This window comes from Platalea leucorodia (genome assembly GCF_965183815.1).
Source record: "Platalea leucorodia genome assembly, chromosome: 1".
Classification (NCBI taxonomy): Eukaryota; Metazoa; Chordata; class Aves; order Pelecaniformes; family Threskiornithidae; genus Platalea; species Platalea leucorodia.
This window is the reverse complement of record NC_138823.1, coordinates 76,995,456-77,014,408: the sequence shown is the minus strand read 5'-3', so window position 1 is coordinate 77,014,408 and position 18,953 is coordinate 76,995,456. Positions and strand designations below refer to the sequence as shown.

General features: G+C 44.8%; 1 protein-coding gene across 1 annotated transcript in view; it reads left to right on the top strand.

Moving 5' to 3' along the window:
* Positions 1 to 2,744: 2,744 nt before the first annotated feature.
* The window catches only part of VWC2 (von Willebrand factor C domain containing 2), a gene marked incomplete at both ends in the record, with an annotated part of 61,105 nt that continues 44,896 nt past the window's right edge, over positions 2,745 to 18,953 (top strand). Inside the window, 2 exons of the mRNA XM_082307371.1 lie at positions 2,745 to 3,458; positions 10,202 to 10,331. Coding sequence (XP_082163497.1) covers positions 2,745 to 3,458; positions 10,202 to 10,331 — 844 coding nt within the window. The remainder of the gene's footprint in view (positions 3,459 to 10,201; positions 10,332 to 18,953) is intronic.

The following is an 18,953-nucleotide window of genomic DNA, read 5'->3' as shown; positions in this document are numbered from 1 at the left end:
AGTTTAGCACCTGCATCCTCCTGTGGAGGAGTTTAAGTGTCTGGGTTTTCACAAATAACAGGCGCTCATGAAGGTACTTAACAGTGAAACATTAGTATCCAGCAGATTTTCATTGCTGTCCTGACTACTGATATTGCAGTGCTACCATTTTAATGAAAAAAAGCCAAAAATACAAAAAACAAAAAAAAAAACCTGAAAATTTTACCTAGCCTAAAAATTTCAGTTCCAGTGCCAAGTACTTAGGGAAATCCAGCCCTAGCCACGAGTAGGGCACAGCAGGCTGCTAAAGAGCTACTGTGGCAGAAGGGTTAGTGCAGCTGGGACTGCCCTGGAACATCCATAAAGCAAAACTCATAGAAGAAGATTATAGTGGTGCATCATCTAGTGCAGCTTAAAAATAAATACATAAATAAATAACCTTTTGGGTTCCAAGCCCTTGTTCAGCTCCAGAGCAAAGCACCTCTGGCTTTTCTTTGTGTTTCTGTCCCAACAGTCTGACTACCCGCGGTTCAGCCATCATCTTTAAAATAGACCGTTCTGTTCCTTTCTCTGTATCAAAAATTATAAAGGAGAAAAATGCAATTATATTTAAGCACAAAAGCGTCCATCGGCCATTCAAAAGCGTAAGTAAATATTGCAACTAGTGAACCACGTACCACTTCACTGCCCGAACAGGCCAGCGCGACAGAGTTAAAGCAGCGTCAGCCGATGCTGCAGCGCGGACGGCCGGAGACGGGCGCAGCCTGCGCTGCCCCGGTTCAACGCCGCTTAACCGCCCCTGCCCGCGCCCGGGGCTCGGCTACAGCGCGGGTCTGCGGCCGGGCCCGCGCCCGCAGCCGCGCTCCCCCGCAGCGGCCGGGGCCCGGGCGGCGGGTGCGCGCCGGGCACAGCGCGGGAGAGCGCCCGGCCCGGCCCCGCCGCGGGCTTTGCGCGGGCAGCGCAGCGCAGGGCAGCGCAGGGCAGCGCAGCGCAGGGCAGCCGACGCCCCGAGCGGACGCCCGGGCACCGGCAGAAGTTTCCACCGTCGGTGCGGGGCTGACCCCAAAGCAGCCCGCGCCGCTCCGCGCGCCCTCCCGCTGCCTGAGCCCGCCCCCCCCCCCGGCCCCCGCGCCGTGGGGCCCTGCGGGACCCGTGGGTCTGCCCCCCACGCGCCGCCGGCGGGGAGGAGCGGGCAGGGGCGCGGCGCGGCCGCACCGGGTGCGGCCGCCCCCCGGCGAGCGCCGAGTCCCCTCCCCGCGCCCGGCCCGGCGGCGGAGGGAGGGAGAGGGCGTCCCGTCCGGCCCCGCTGCCACCGCCCCCGGGGACGGGGGCGCACGGCCCCCATGTGAGAGAGACGGGGGCCGCGGCGGAGCCCGCCCCCGGGGCGGCGGGGCCGGATCGGCTGGCCGCCGCGCTGCGCTGCAGGCTTTGCAGGTCCGCGGAGGAGGCGGCGGCGGCGGCGGGCGGGCAGCAACAAGCCGACGCCGGCCGCCCGCCCGCGGCCCCGCCATGGGAGCTGGGCGGGGGGCGAGGCTCGCCGCCCCCAGCCGCCGGCGGGGCTGAGCCCGGCTCCAGCGCAGGTAGGGAGCCGCCGGGCCGGGCCCCGGGGGAGGCCGCCGGGCTGGGGAAGGGGCTGGCCCCGGCTGCCCCCACCCCAGCGGGAGGGGTCGGGCGGCGCTGCCCGGCCCGCCGAAAGTTTGGGCGGGCGGCGCGGAGCCCTGGCTCCCCCGCGGCGGCCGGGCCGGCGGCGAGGGCCGGGGGGGGCGGGCGGGCGGGCGGGCGGAGAGGGAGGCTTTTAAATGGCTTTGAGGAGCGGTGGCTCGGAGGTGGGGCCGCGCCGGGAGGCTGGAGCGCCTTCGCTTGTCGTGGCCGGAGTAGTGTACGTATTTTGGTTCGGTGTGGGGCTTTTTTTTTTCCGATTTAGTGTGCAGCGTTTTAAGGACAGGAGCCGGGAGCGCTGCTGAACTCCTGGGGGATGTGGGTTAAATGAGCCTCTGCTGCGGGAACTCTGAGCGGCTCCGCTCTGCTTTAAAACGGGGAGAAGGAGGTGGTGTGGGCTTGTTTGGGTGCTTGGGAGGACAGGTAGTTCGGCTCCGCTCGCTTTAGCGTGCTCGGTTTTAGTTGCCTTTGACAGAAATGTGCTCACTGGTGGGTATTAAAAAAAAAACAAACAAAAAACAAACCCAAACAAAACAACAGCACACTTCAGGCTGAGTAAGAGGTTAATGAAAATCATCGTGCATGCAGTCAGCGAGTAGGACTCAGTTGGGTGATTTCTGTTCCGGACTCTGCTGTGTTTTGGGGAGCTGCGTTTCATTCGGCGTGCGTCCGTCCTCTTCACGTGTTGTCATTTGAAAGGAAAAATAACCCCCAGATGTTCTGCTTTTTGCATGCACCTGCCTTTGCAAATCCCAACTCCCCGGAGTTCTGCGTGGTGCTCTCACGGAGCCGAAGACGCCCGGTCGGTGTCCAGAGCCCTGCTATTTATAAGACTTGGCAGAGCGGGGGGGGGGGGGAGGAGGAGGAGGAGGAGGAGGAGGAGGGATGCAGCACCAGGCTGTTGTTTGCCTTTTGCATAAACTACCGAGACAGGTTGCATATTGTTTGAGATGTTGCATCGGTGGAGGCGGGGGAGGGGGGGGGGTGCGGGGGGAAGAAGTGCAGAAGCTGAAGTGTTCCTAATCCTTCTCTTCCTAGGGACTGTGGATCTGTGAAGCGCTTCCCTCCGATGTGAATGCAGTGTCCCCTGTGGGATGCAGTAGGTGATGCCCAGCTCTACTGCAATGGCAATTGGAGCTCTCTCTAGTTCTCTTCTTGTAACCTGCTGCCTCATGGTTGCCCTCTGTAGCTCCACCATACCTGTACAAAAACTGGCCAAGGCTCAAGACAAACAGGAGATAAAGGCGAGCCAGGAAAAGAGGGATCACACGTCTACAAGGGACAGCCAGACAGGCCCGGGCAAAATGAATGAGATCGGCAGGAGCGGGAGGGAGGAGGGTAGCAGGGACTGGAAGAGCAAAGGAAACAGGAACTACTCGAACAAGGAGTCGTGGACTAAGCAAAAGCAGGCTTGGAACAGCCAGGGGACGAGCAGTAAATCCGGGAGCATTCAAGTGCAAGAGCAACGGGACGCCACTCCCGAGGAACCTCAGGTGGCTGAAGATTCGCCTCTCCCAGAAGCTGTTGCGAGTGTCACTCCTGAGCCTCCGGAGGAGTACGCCTACCCGGACTACCGTGGGAAAGGCTGCGTGGACGAGAGCGGCTTCGTCTATGCCATCGGGGAGAAGTTTGCGCCGGGCCCCTCTGCCTGCCCCTGCCTCTGCACTGAAGAGGGCCCGCTGTGCATCCAGCCCGAGTGCCCCAGGCTCCACCCTCGCTGCGTCCATGTGGACACCACGCAGTGCTGCCCGCAGTGCAAGGAGAGGAAGAACTACTGCGAGTTTCGAGGGAAAACCTACCAGACCCTAGAGGAGTTCATGGTAAGGGCTGAAGCCAAAAGTCATTTTGTGGGTCCATCTGTCATTTAAAGGGGCGTTACGTTCTTCAAGTGGTTTCGCAGAAGGCGTTCTGGGTCTCCCCCTCCCCTTTTCATTTCTGTGTTAATACTACTTCTGCAGTGCTGTAAAATATTCCCCTTAAACATGACCTTTCTTGCTCTATGAAACTATAACATTTTTAAATGAGGGGGCTGATCTTTATTAATTCCTTTGGTATTTACAATAAAAAACACTCCTTGAAAGGATGCTACTTGGTTGGTGATGTGGATTTTATGAGAACTTCCAGCATTACATTTGCTTCTTTATTTAACTGTTAACTGTGAAACTTCTACCTTGCAGGGATCAAGCAGGGTTTTGTGGGCTGACTTCTATTCCTAGTAATCAGTCTGTGATCATACCTTTTTCCTAACAGTCATTTCTCTGTTCCTTTTTTTGCTGTTTAAGCTGTGCTGCCAAGGTTGCGTAATGTTTGCTTTCTGAGGATGACTGTGGGCCTTCTTTTTAATGAGAGCATGGTTTGCAGTCTGAGTTACAGTGATACCTAACCAACAGACTTGAAAAGCTTTATGTTTAGGGAAATCCTTTTAGAGTAGGGCCCTTTTAGCACCACTGTGCAAGGTCATTATCATTGAAAATGCAGCTTATTGCAGTGCACTGAAGAGTTTTGGGAGTTGAAGCCGATTCCCTGGTTGCTTACCTTGCCTTTTTCCCTTTAGTATTTTATTGTGGCTGAGATCTGCGAGCAGGCTCTGAGGATTTGCTTGCGAATGACTGTTAGGTACAGGGCTGGTTCAAAACCTGTGTCTGAACACACCTGAGATTCTTGAGCTGAATATGTTGAGGGGAGTACGAAATCCAGTTCAGGGTTCTGGCAGCTCGAGCCCGTTTCAGGATGGAGAAGAAGAAAGTACATTTGTGAAGGCTGTAAATGAGTTGCCACCTCTGCTCTCTGTGGTATTTGTGTGTTCTTGGAAACTTAACTTCGATTCGTAATGTCTTTCCACATTCTTCAACTTCTTGAATAATAAACAAATAAATAAAGGAGCAGAATTACTCTCTCTGGAGTAAATCACAGTTTCCCCTTGTTCTCTTTAGGCAATAAAGTGTAGATCATCAGTGATTTTTCAAAGCATGGCAGAAAGCATCATATCCTCCTCCCTTTTTCCATGTCGCTCTCAAGGATTGTATTCAGCTTTGGGGTAGCAGCTTTCTATTTTAAGAGGGAGAAGGTACTTCTAATAGCAGCTAGTTGGTGTGACCTTTTTGGAGATGGATTGTGAGATTCTTCCTTTTCCAGAGAAGTTAATTCTGAGGGGTGGCCAAAACAGCGATGCTTCTGCACATGGTCTCTGTAGGTCTCCGTATTTAAGAAGCTTTAAAGGCTTCTCCCCCACGCTCTTCTAAAGAGTTGCATTTCTTTGTGTAGTGGTGTTGTATTAATGGCTGTAAAGCAAGTCTTAAATACCTTATTGTGTTAAGCGTGTAGTGAGAGGATAAAATTGTAGTGCTGCCTGTTACATTTGAACATGGCTGGCAGTCTTGGTAAAAAGGGAGCGTTGAACGGTGACATTTACAGAAATGTTCTGAAAAGACTTTGGCTTTCAGATTTCTTTTTAACCCCATTCAGCCTTCAGCCCTTGCATTGATACCTTCCTGTAATGAAACATCGGTTCCCTTACTGCTTTGTGTTAGCCAGCTTTGGAAACACGAGTGAGAAGGGATGCCTGCTCGGGATGCGCAAGGAAAGTTACTGACGCAGTTAGGCAGAGGAGCTGCAGCCTGTTTATTTTGACGTGTGAGGACGTGGGTTTTTAGTTGGGCTCCAACGTTGGTTCCAATATTGCGAGCACAAAACTGTAAACATAGCTGTTTGCCCGTGCCACTGCAATCAGTGGAGATGTCTGGTGAGGTAAGGTACAGATGTAGTCAGATTGCTGCTGCTCAGTGGAAGCAATTGCAAATGCAAGTAATTGCACACGGTTTCAAAGGCCATTTTACAAGTTTAAAGTTGATGGTCTTAGAGAGGTTACTAATATGCTACCTCTTGATTAGGGTCAGGGAAGGAGTTATAAATGAATAGTGATCTGATTTTTCTCTGTCTGCACCTATTTTTCATGGCAAAGATTACCAGACATCACTGAAGGAAGAAAAAGGTGATCTCCTAATTTTAAGTGACGTTATCTGCACAAACATTTATGTATAGATGTGTAAATATCCATGCAAGCTTGGGAGTTTGCTTATATAGAATTCATATATGGCTTGGCGTGGCAAAAAATTGCCCTGACCGGAGCAAGTGCTAACTTGGAAGCTGAGTGTGCCAGGGAATGGGAGGTTTGATGCAATTTCTTCTTTGATTCACAGTCCTTCCTGCAGGCTTTGCTTGTGTGTGTGTATGCACGCGTTTTTCTCTTTTTGAAAAGGACATGGATGTTGACACAAAAGACAACACAGGTGTGGGGGAAGGATGAGGTCTCAAAACTGTTTCCATCAGCACCACTCTACTCTCCTGTGGGTATCGTGAGGCAGGATGGCAGAGGGATCACAGCATCCGTACGAGTGGAACTGGGAGCAGAAGCCTTAGTTGGTGAAATGCAATGAGGGTAAAATTCTGCACTGGAGCTGGAGATTGCTGAGCATGTGCTACACTGGATGTTTTTCAATCTTACAGTAACATTTGAAAATGCAGGCTGACTTACAAAGTAATAGCCTTACAAGAACCATAAATTCTCTTCAGAAGTGTAATATGGTTTGGGAAAGACCTACATTTTTTTGAAAGTTGTTGCTTCGTGTGTTTTGTTTAGAATTTCTCTGCTACCAAAATTTGTATTTATTTGTGAATAACTTGGAAATCTGGAAGTCAACAAGCCCAAACGGATTTTGAAACATCTGTGGTATTTTGAAAGCATAGAGAAGTAAAAACAATTCTGATATGTTTATTCTTGTCAGCCTAACCCCCATTCATGTTCTCCTGAGTTGTGTACGTGGCAAGGAAATATTATTAAAAATTCCAGCACAATAGCAAATCAGTTTGGGGTTATGATTGATTTTTTTTTTTTTAAACTTAAATGTTTTCAAGGCTCAAGGAACCAAATGTAGGTTATATATATTTTTTTTTTAATTCAGATTTTTTGTTGTTTTGTTTTTTAATTAAAATTTGGCATGTGGAAAGGGGGAAGAGAAAGCTCAAATTACTTTGGACCAGAACTTCAGTGAGTGCAAATGATTTGTCACTTCTTAATTATGGCAATTTACACTAAGTTGCTGGATAAGCCTACTACCCTTACTAAGCTGCAGTTTTCTTCATGCCCCACTAGTGGGAAATCTACCTGTTTACACAATGGTGTGTTTGCTTTTTTACAACATCTACAACTCCATTTATGCATCTGCTCATAAACTTCCCTTTAAACAATTCTAAAGAAGTGGTTTTTTTTGCCATCTGTACTCTATTTTCTACAGGTTTTACGGCTGCCTGGTGACTACTTAAGACTTCAGTGCCTCTCGTTGTCTTCCTGCAGTTTTTGCATTGGCAGAACTACTGCTGCTGTAGAGTTAATAGCTTCATCTGTAGACCACAGAGACGTGGTATCATTAGTCTTCAGAGAGAGGTTGATAGGTCGTATTATTTCTAGTCCAGCCTGGTTATGTCAGATGTGCTAAGCGTGAATGCTGCTGGGCTGGTTGTTTCCCAGATGAACAAGTGGAGTGCTGGTTGCATTGGCTGCCACTAGGAACTGCACCGCAGGTAATGCGCTTACGTTACAGGAGCAGAGGAGAGCAAATGAAGGACCAAATGTGTCTTTTCATTCTGATTTATTTAGCTGTTGTTATGTCTCTCTCTAGTGATGATTATGTCTCCAAGTATTAAGCTGCCATTAAGATGCAGAAAGAAGTGGTTTTTTTCTACAGTTCCTGCTACATCCTGATGATGTATAAAAAGCAATACGCTACCGTTTAGTCCAAAGATGAACAGATAAAGGTTGACACTAATACCATTTTAGTAGCCACTGTGGTTCACTTACGTGCCTGAAAAGAGCTTTGTAGAAATAAGCACATGGAGACTTTCCTTAACTCTGCTACCATTACTCATATTGGTGGGTTGTGCAGATGACAGTGCTTCTTAAAGGTGTACTATAGTTATTCCCCTGAAATCTCATGATCTGTTAGACAGGAAGGGTATTCATGGCTGCAGTATCACATTAATAGTGCACTCTGTTCATGAAAGATATAGCCTGCAAGTGTATGTGCTGTATAGGATGGAAATGCATTGTTCTGAATCATCATTATTAGATAAAGATTAGATGAATTTTGTTTCTCATTCAATAGTATTTTCAGTGCTTCATTAAATGGTGTGTTGTTCTGGGAATTTTAGGCTTCTGTCAAATTTGGAATTCCAGTAAACAACCTACTTAATTAGAATATGTTTAAATTTTACAGATGACAGATTTTAGGAATAACATCTGTGTGCTGTCTTGTTTCCTGATTATCATCAGATATTCTAGTTTTTACATCACTTCTAATATTGAATGGCACAGCTACTAAGTGGAGTCCTGGGAGAGGCAATATCTGTTGTTGTAGTTACTGGTCTCATTGAACTGTGATCATTGGCAAATTTGCATCTTTTTCAAGCGATGGCAAAAAATGTTGAAACGAATTGAAAGCTATAGGTTGCCTTGTTGAGCCTGATCTTTGGAATGGAGTTCTAATAGCATTCATCAAATAGGATTAATTAAAAATAAATCAATAAATCAATACTCCCCAAACAGCATGTTTTCATAACTTAGTAAGTATTGTTTCTGGACAGAACTTCAGAGGGAAGGATTCTTACTATTGACTTGCAGATAGTTAGGAGCTCAGGTTTGCTGACGCTCAAAATTTCGCCTGCCTTTCAAGTGATTACCTGGAATACCTGAGCCTCTCGACTCTGAACACTGGATCAGAAACCTCCCCATCCTCTGACACTCCAGTTCTGCAAGTGAACATGGCAGTTTATAAACAATTACAGGACAAAGTTCTTGTCCCAAAGCCTGCAATAAAAATCTGCAGTACTGGGCTGTCAGCCTCCTTGTAGCATTTTATAAATGTATGGTGTGGTGTTACCCTGGGTAGAGTGTAAAGCATGGAGAAAACTGAAAGCGGGTAGCTGGCAAAGGAAGCCTGAAATAAATAATAGTAATAAAAGCAGAAAGCAACACAGCAAAAGACCCTGTTTAGGCTTTCTAAGCAGAGGGGACGGCATGAAAAGATATGTGAGTGCATAAGCAAATAACAGCCCTGGCAGGTGGGAAGAGAAGTGGCAAAGCATGGATGAGCATTTAGTTGGAGATGATGCTGTGCAAGCATCGACATGTTTGAACTTTGGAAGTGTGAAGGATGTGAAAGAGGCAAGCAAGCAGAGAATGGATTTGAGGAAAAATGTGTTGGGCTGCTGAAGAAATGGGAGAAGAAACCAGATGATCTCCAAGTTAGACGTCTGGATGATTCTTCACAAAGAATAATTTGTTTTAGATATGAGGTTAGTCTGCTTTTTTTGGAGAAATGCAATGGGTCGTTGTTTGGCATCAGCTGGTATCTGGAATGAAGAAGGGTCTCTAAAAAAATGACCTCATCCTTAAGTACACCTAGAATCTGCACAGACTGTGGATTTAGAGGATCACTGGTAATAACATTCAGCTGCATTTTCGTACTGCGCTCTGAGGATGTATGCCAGTGTGGTTTTTTTGGAGTACAGCAATGAGATACAGTATACCATTTATTGCTCTTTAGCACCCTTGCTTCCCTCTACCCCCAGCTCCTTGTGTGGTACGAGGACGTCAGCGATGCAATGTGCAGCGCCTGGTCAGGAACACTGAAGAGGACAGCTGGAATTCTACATATGGCAAATGCAGACATTTTAAAGTCCATTTTTTCCTAAATAGGGCCTTGATGCTGTTTTGTTTGGAATTAATTTCATTGAAGTAGGTCATTCAAGTAATTATCTCATGGTACTCCTATTCTATAGAGTTCTTCAAAACCAGTAACATTTCAGAAGGTAAAAAAGATGACATATTTTTCTTCATCTCTTTCTTTGAATTGCAGTTTCTTTTCAGAAAGTTACAAGTATTACAAGAGTGGTCCAAATACAATTAACCCATGGGAAATACCTGAATTCAAAGGATTTTTTTTTTCCTGACTTCTCTTTGAAAATGATAAATGATAAAATGATTAATGATAAAATGCAGCTTCCTGCTACCAAAAAAGCTTTCAAACATGGAAAAATTGTAATAAGGATTTCCATTAAAAGAAGTTTCATATTTCATTTAGCAAAATTTTTCTTCTTTAAATACAATATTTTTGCTAAATTACTTTTTGAACCTGTGATAGAATTAAACCAGATTTCATCTAAATTATGAACTTAATTTGCTGGAAGTTCATTAGAAATGTGGTAGGGAAATTTTTACTTTATTTGTGTTAAAAGTCTAAAGCGTTCATGTTCCCAAGATCCTTTTGACTTTCCCATTTGGGGCACAGGTTCAGAGCAGAACCTCTGTTTTTTTTTCTGCGGCGGTTCTGTAACCTTGCAGGAGCCCAGCTTCACTCTCTGCATTATTCAGACCACAAAAAGCATTTTTTTGAAGCGAGGAGGAAAGAGGTGAAGGAAAGCACAGTGCAGATGGGAAGGTAGGCGTTGCACACTTCAGGAGGGCATTAAGTGAAAGAGTTAAAAGATGACTGGATTTGTGTTTCAGGTTTCTCCGTGTGAGAAGTGTCGCTGTGAAGCCAATGGTGAAGTGCTGTGCACTGTCTCGGCTTGTCCCCAGACAGAGTGCGTGGATCCGGTATACGAGCCTGATCAATGCTGTCCTATCTGCAAAAATGGTAAGTGATGCCCGTAAAACTAGAAGGCGAGAGATCCATGTTGCTCTGTTCTGGTTTTGAAAAATAATTCCAATATTTTCCCTTTTCCCCAAACGGAGATGAAGAAGAGTTTTCTGTGGGTGGTGTCTTCCCAGTGTGAGGAGCCAGATCTTCCCTTGACTGGGGTGGACTCAATTAGGACCTACAGGGATTTCTGTTACCCAGGAGACAATTAGGGTGTTAACAACAGATATTCATGTGGCTTCTGAATACAAATTTTGCATTAACTCATTGTGGATATGTTTTATATAGGCACACAAAACAGAACTGAGGCTCTTCGTGTTATCCACCTTTCAACATGAGCAGTAAAAGTTACTTTTGTTCTCCCTTCTTACTTGTTCCCCTTTCAGAGATTCTTCTCTTCTTTTTTTTTTTTTCCTGAGGCAAATCAAATGTACCTTATTGAGCTCATTTAATTTTCATAACTAAATGAATTAAACTCCAAGTTTAATTGAATATTTTTCGTAACTAAATTAGACAGAAAGTCTCTCTACTCCCAGCAAGGGCTTGCATTAGATCAAAGTCTTGGTCTATTTAGAGGAAAAAATTACATGACACACTAGCTCATCACTTATACAGAAGAAATGATAATTTATTAATAGAAATGAAAGCTGCAAAATCTCAAATGAAATTACATTTAAAATGAAAAAAAAGATATTTAAAAATATTCAGATAATTTGCAGCCATATATTATTTCTCTACAATAGGTGGGTTCCATTACCTTAGCTAAAACAAACTGATTAAAATTGTGGAAAAGCTAGGGGAGGAGAGAGTGTACAGCATATGCTTTCCACAAATTCAACAGTAGATGATAAGGGATAGTTAATTGCATTGGAGGAGTTTCATTTGTATGGGTATAAAAGTAATTGCTTCACATCCCTTAATTGGTTGTTACAACCCTGAAGGAATTTGTTCTCGGCTGTACAGCTTAAGGGCACTCTGCTTATGGAGATGAGGACAGGCAATTTTTGAGGCATTTAGGGACAGTTCCTGAAAACAGGCTGAATTTGGGAGCTGGTGGTATGATAGCTGGCTGGTCCAGAGGATCCTTTAGCGCTTGTTTGATGGCAAGAGCCTTCTGACATGCTCACAGGCTTTTTCTCTGCACCACGCTCTGCGGCAGTTCCCCAGGTCGGGTGACTCTTGGCAAGCAAAAGGTCTGTTTTCGGTATTGGGGATGTAGTTGCAAGCATAATGCGTGAAGTCTATGTGGTCTTTCCCACTGAATTTTCTCCAGCGGTGTTAACGCGGTTTGGAGCTGGATCGACTTTCCATTGGTGCACGTTCTCCCGCAAGCATCAACATAATGCGCTGCGGTGGCCATCTCCGAGCCGTGGCTTGCCTTTGGACTAAGGTGGTACGGTGGTGCAGGGCTTGGCTTGGCTGTTCACATAGATCTCCTGACATGTTTCCCAGAAATGGGGCCTGTTTAAAAAAATCATACGTAAACATGCCTTAGTTGTGAGGAGGCTGCCTTCTCTGAGTGCTAAAGCTGAATTACTCGAGTTCTGCCTGCAAGAAAAGGGTGGTCTTGTTCCTCATCGTCTGAATCCCCAATATTAATTGCATATTCCTTGAGTATACGCACAAGCTGGCATCCCTGACCCAGTTTCAGACCAAGGTGACCAGAGCTGGCTGTTTCCAGTGAGCTGTACTGTCACTTCTCTTCATGTCAGAGAACCAAGAGGGGCTTGCCTTGTTAGCTTTTAGACGAGGAAAAAAGCCATTAACAATAACAACAAAAACAAGATAGTTCAGAAGAAGCTCTACTTTTCCGGTTCAGTGGCTTTGGTACAGTATCACAAAGATATTTCTGAGGAATGCTCTCCATCTGGGGAGTGCATTTAAAAAAAATATCAGGCCGTTTGCTTTCGGAGCTTATTTTAAAGCGTGGGACACGTGCAGTTTGCAAGGAACTTCAGGGAATTGCTGAATGTTTTTAATTAGATTGGAGCAAAAACCTACTGAGCAGGAAAACCTAGGCTGCCTCATCCCCTCATTTTCAAGCCTACTGGAACAAACGCGCTGTGAGTCGAGGAACAATCATCGTGTTGTGCTTCAGGGTTGATTGTTGCAGTGATGACATCAGCGATATCATGTTCGTGACCCAAAAGAGCTTGGGTGATGTACAGGGAGCTCAGCCGCATAACCTGAGTGGTGGGAAAGGCGGATCTGTGGAAAGCGTGTAAGTGGGGTGACTGCTGTCATGCTCTGCATCCCACCCTCGGTAGAGCAAGAAGGGGTGGGAGGTGAAGTTTGGGTTCTCTACATTTACTAATGTTTGTGTCTTAAAAGTGCACAAAATGCAACTCAGATTTCCCTCCCTTTCCTGGCGCTTCATAACATAGGAGACTTCCCCAGCTTCCCTGGCCTGTGGATTGCTGGCAGTGAACCAACAGAGTCAGGGCTAAGCAACTACATCTGCCACTGGTAAGACCACATACAAATGCCTGATTAAGAATTATGGAGGAGATCTAGTGAAAGCCTGCCATTATTTGAAATGAATTAATTCAGTCTCTTGGCAGGTGTGAGGCAGTGCGTTATCCCCTGTGGGAAGGAGGGGGTGTAATCGACTTCCCCAACCTCATTCCACAAAAGTGCTGGCAACCCTTCAGCCGAGGGACAGATAGGTAACTGCCCATCAGGCTGACACAGCTGTGACCGTGTACAGGTACGGACTTACTTTGAATGTAAGAAGTAGTGAATGGAAAACTTGCAGAGCGAAGAACAGTCTTATGTGTAGGATTCAATAATCTTCTGTATTGCATCCCAACTTTCAAGAAGGAGCCTAGATACTTCCATAGCTGAAGATGTTATTTTCTTTGTGGGCAGGGACAGGGAGTACTTTAAAGAAGTATCTGCTCTGAAAAGTAGTCTATAGAAGGGAAAAAAGGTGAAACCTCACTGAGAAAATCTTGGGGTGAGGGGAATTTTCCTGCTTTTCCTGTCTCAAGTCACTACAGCTAAGGGAGCTGTTTTGTGTTTATCTATCTTCTATACATGCCCTGCAAGGAAGCAGGGTGAGGACAGAGGGGAATGGAGGGGAGGCTTTCTTCTTGTGTGGGCTGACATGCTGAGCTTCATGCTTTCGGTAACCAACAGCAGCAGCGACAAGAAAAAATGTCCAGAAAGTTAAATCTGACTTCAGAGAGCTGCATTAACAGGTGCCCAGTTCAGATCTCCATCCTGCTTTACAGTACTAGCAACGTAGTTACTTCTGTGGAAGCCGTCCCTGTTCACAGTGATATCAATAAGCTCAGAATCAGGTACAGACATTTCTACAGTTCGTGTGGAGTGAAGGGTAAATATAATAGGCATACAATTCCCTTTCCATTAGGAAAAGGCTGGGCACTTGTCACTGATTCATTTGGGGCAGTGGGAGGGGGTGGGGGGTAATACTGAAAGTTGAATTATCTTGCTAAATTAAAATACCTTGGTTGTCTGTTCCACTTCTGTTTCCAGTATTAGAGCCCTAATAGGCGTACACACCCGAATGCCACTTTGCCTGAAGTATGCAACCCCAGAGCAGCTGATGGAGTTAAGGGTGGCGCTGCTCCTGCCGGTGTCTTTGCAGGAGGATGAGATTAAACCCGCAGTCCACATGCAGCCTGGAGGGGGAGGCATGGCTGCTAGACCAAAAAAACATTTTATTCTAAGGTCCCCGAGAGATTTTTGTTTCATTTTATGGCTAAAAGATTGCCCCAGATAAGATGAAGCTGATCCTGGTGCCTTCCTAGTGTTTATCTGTCTGTACGTCAGTGTTGTTTCTGTGTCTGCAGCAGGGAAAGCTGAGCTTCTCCTGTCAGCGAAGGCTTGTAGCTGTGCAGTCGAAAACACAAGCGCTGATGCCCAGGGGGTCACGTATGTTCTCAGGGCTGTAACGTCCACGGGAGATGTCTTGTCTGTTCTCACTGGCTGTGCAATAGGGAGACTTTACTGTGGATGCAGTCATTTCAGGTGCCTTGGGTGGTATGAGTCAGGACCTCATTTCATATTTGGGTTCATAGTTACAGTTGAAATATATGCATCATGTGGTTGAAATGGTTGCTGCTAGTAAGGTGCAGGTCTAACATGATGTGGCCAGAGAGGATAAATTGTCATGGTTTTGTATACCCGTTGTATACCCCGGGTTGTATACCCGTCCAGTTGACTCACTGAAACTTGCTTTAGTACCTTTCTGTACAGGTACAATGGTTAGGCATGGGGTAACTTGAGAGTGCCTCTGAATGGCAGGTGGGGACCTCTGTCTGTGCGAAGGAGCTCTCAAGGGGGGGGCAAAACCCTGATACGGGCTGGGAGAGCTGCTGTCCCCTTCTGTGACTGTTGGTACAATGGGACTTGGTCTCACTGTGGGACTTGAATCTATTAAAAAACGGTGCTGGTCGAGGCAGTACCATAGCTCCTGTGAGCTGTCATCCCTCTAAAATCCAGGTGGAGAGAGGGTTTGTTGGGATGAGGGACCTGTCTGGCCATAACAAGGCTGAGGATGTCTGTTCTGGGTGGATAAAGGGGGGCTTCACCTTGGCAGCGAGATGGCTGTTTGCTCTTCCCTGCAGCCCCAGCTTTGCTCAAGCACCATGGAGAATCTGACCTGTAAAATTTAATGTCCTTCTGCAGTGTGTTTAAATAAAATATGATATTCCTTCGACCGTATATACCTTGATCTCAGCAATGAAGAAAGTATCATAATGCTGTCCAGGTAGAGGTCAAGGCAGGACTATTGTAAATATCAGGAATTTAGCTGCTGTGAAATTTAAATAAACAGTGCCTTTGACTGTCCTCTCTTCCTCTTTCTCTTTTCATTTTAAATACCTTTTTCAGTCATGCTTTGGCACCTAATTTATATACAGCAAAGAAGACCCAGAAGTTTTGAAGCCTGAGAGTGGTTTTTCAATCTATGTTAAGGAAGGGATTAAATCAGGTGGTCATGGTAGTCTCTTTTAGATGTAAAATATAGGAATCATAAAATGATTGTAAAGTCTAGTTTCTAAGATTGAAACAGTATTTCATTTATAAAAAAAGGAATTTACATTAAAAAATAATAACAATGAACAAGAAATCATTTCAAACTAATCCCAGTTCTACCCATACTGTATGTGCCAATGTGATTTTTTTTTTTTCCCTCTGACATGTTTCGTTCAGGCATTTGAATGCTTGTGTATGCAGGGTAGTATTTGTTCCATGTTTCTGTCTGCATGAGTCGCTTAGCAAAAACTTCTGCACAAACTTCCCGCTTTAATAGGCTGTATTTCACAAAATGATTTATAATATGGGACTCGTAACCAGGAATATTAATGTTTCAGGGGGAAAAACACCATTAAAGTTGCATGAACAGCTGTATGTGATTAAAATTGCCTAGTGAATATGCAGGTAGGTTGAAAAACTAGCAGATATTTTGGCAGCTCTTTATTGAAAACAAAGAAATATCAGACTTGCTTCTTTTTGGCTGCATTGGGTGTTTAAAGTGGCTTCCAAATCTGGTAGGTGAAGTCGGTAAACTAGTCACAGTAGTTTTTGTTGGTTTCTGCTGTTGATGAGAGGAAGCTCAGTCTGTGCTGTCTTAATTCAAGGAATTCCTTTAACCCCCTTTCATTTCTTCTCACCTCTCTCATTTTCTCTCTCTACTCTGGGAAAGTTGGTGGCTACACAAGCTACCTGTGCTTCCTGTGCAGGAATCATGGAATTTTCTTCTTGTGCTATTTTTTCCACTTGGATCAGAACCTGTTTCAATGTGCATGGAGTACCACTGCAAACGGGGCTGAGCAAAAACTTGTGCCAAAACCACATAGGCCTTGTTTCCAGCTCACATACATGTGCACGCATGCACATGCTTGTGGGATCCAGTGTTGACTTGGTATTTTCATGTTGAGCTGGCTAAGTAGTGGTAGGTGGTGTTATTTCCTCTAAGGGTTTTTATTTAGGGTACAAGTTATGTTGACTTCCAGGGTACATGATTTTTTTTCCTAACGATAGAAGGCTGTCAGAGGATGAGAAGGATCTGTCTGAAGACATGGTAAAAGTATTCAGTTATACTGAGCCTAAATTGGTTACTAGGACAAATCTGTTTATATGGTGTGTATGTATTTATTGCATATACATATTGTGTGTATATATATTTTTTTTTTCTTTTTCACCAAGAAGCCAAAATGCTTTCAGTTGGGAGTTCTGCTGCCAAAAGGCAGCAGTAAGTGTCCCTGAGTGTATAGCATCCTGTCATTTTGCTCAGACACATGAGGACAATCGGAAGTTACACTAGTGTTTGGCAGGAGGATGTAGAAGAACCTATTAAAATGCAAAAGCAGCGTATCCTATAAGCTTTCCAGAACTCACTTTGCAATATTTTCTCATTAGAGGCTGCTACAGTGAGCCTGAGAAGCATTTCTTGGGCAGTCGGTTTTTCTCCTCTTACCTGATACTGCAGGCTTAACTCATGTATCCCAGCTAAATTCTGCTGTATCAGTCACTTTCATGGCAGCTGCTTGCAGGGGGTGTCACTTTACTGTAGATTGAAGCAAAAGTTGATGATGATGTGCCCCAAACAGTTGTTTAGCAGTGATGGTCCCAGGTGAGTGTGAGAAATAAGCTGCCAGCTCCTCATGGTAGAGTCAGAATTTCAGTGTATCGCAGTTCCTGGGTTCTTAAAAGATGTTTTGCTTCAGCTGCAGGAGCAGAATGATAAAAATGCTTTCTGTGCTGATAGAAAAAAAAAGAAACACTGAAATCCTTGGATGGGGGGAGAAGATGAACTTTTCTGGCAACTTTCATGTATTTAAAAAAAAAAAAAGAAAACACCACAACAAAAAAAAGAGAGAGAGGTCTGATGTACCTTACACTGCTCGCCATGGCGGTTTCACATATGTGCCATCCTGTGTAGTCCTAGATGCTGGTTCTGGTTCAGACAGAAAAGTTCCTTCATGCTAATATCCACCAGGGTGTTGGAGTAAACAGCGTGCTATTGCTTGATTTGTCTTCCCTGACAGCTTCTCTTTTACATAGAGACGCATTTGGGGATTTGCTTGTTTTCTAATGAAACAGCTAATCTGCGCTCCTCAAAATGAAGTCATCAGTTGCTTTGCAGTTTTGTTTGTTTGTTTTGTTTTTTAAGTTCTTCATATAAGAATTTTCTGAATTTGTATTGCAGTTTTATTTACACACATACATGGAGATAGGCAGGATGTTAAAATAAAAAAAAAAATCTTGGAGCTCACATTGTGCCCCCTTCCTCCTCCACACTGCCCCCAGTGTTCATTCTTTGCTGGTTGAAGGAAGTTCAGAAAACTAACATCAAGGGAGTTGAATTTCTTCTTAGGTCCAGTCTTGTTCTTTATGCTATTCATTAGAGAAAGTATTCCCAGTGTTAACTTTGCTCCCCCATTCTGCTATTGGATGTCTATTTTAATTTTGTATGTGTCACTAATTGAAATTGTGGCAAAGATTTGGGAGGTGTGTACAATTTCAAGGTCTGAAATACTTATGTGCATCTCGCTGTATGCTCTATCCTTGGAATACTATTTCCTATCAGTAGAACACTATACTATTTGATTAAATTATGAGCTCTTAGATTCTGAAACCCTGTCTTGCTCCACATTGAGTTACCATAGGTTAATGCATTACCTGATGTTAGCTGAGCCACTGTCACTGTCCACGTGAGCTCTTAGTTTTATTCTTTGCAGATAATCCTGTTTGTAAATAGAAACTATTTACTAGCTAGGTGCTACAGCGATACAGTAACAGGACTACATGACTGATTAGTATTTTGCAGTGTGATTAAAAAGAGCAATGAAGAAAGATATATACGTTGTGTGTTTTGCTTTATATTCTTTTGGGTTTTTTTCATTGCTATTTCATTAGGTTAAATAAGGCATCCAAGAGTTTGCTTGGCTTTGAGGGGAGGTGGAGGCTTATATTAAGTGTTGTGGTATGTTAGTATATTGGCAGTGCATCCCTCTGATGATAAATGATATATTCAAAATCTCCTTTTATTTCTAAGTGCAGTGTAATTTTCTTTGCTTATTTTTCACAGAAAGTTAAGGTTTAGGTGTTAAAGAAGATGTGAATTGGTCCGGGTGACTTACTAATTGATGGAAGCAGGGAATTGGCTGATTTCATTAAACTTCATTTCTTAACACGGTGCTCTTCTGTGGTTTGTGCTTTGCAACTCTGATGGCCTTTCCACACAGTGCAGGATTTCTAATGCAAGGTCTGCCTTAACTGCTTGTAACTCCTCATTCTTTGGGATATGTCTTAGGTCTTACAGGAGCATGACAGCAATCTCAGAAGTTTTCTTCCAGTCCTTTTTTAACTGTATTTGTAAATGAAGTACAGATCTGATGAAGAATAGGAAAACCTCTTTCCTTTCCTGACATCAGTTTGACGAGGGGCTGATTTGTACGCCTCTGCCCGTGTTTGGACAAGGGTTCTGAAGGAAGAGGAGCGATAGGTTCTTAGGGGAGAGGCTAAAAGCCTCCAGTATTTTTTATTACTATGTGTAAAATTTCAGTGCTTGTTTTTCTGGTTGCTCTAAATAGTGTCTTACTGTTTCAAACTACTGTACTGGGGAACTCCCCTATGCTGTGTGCTGTG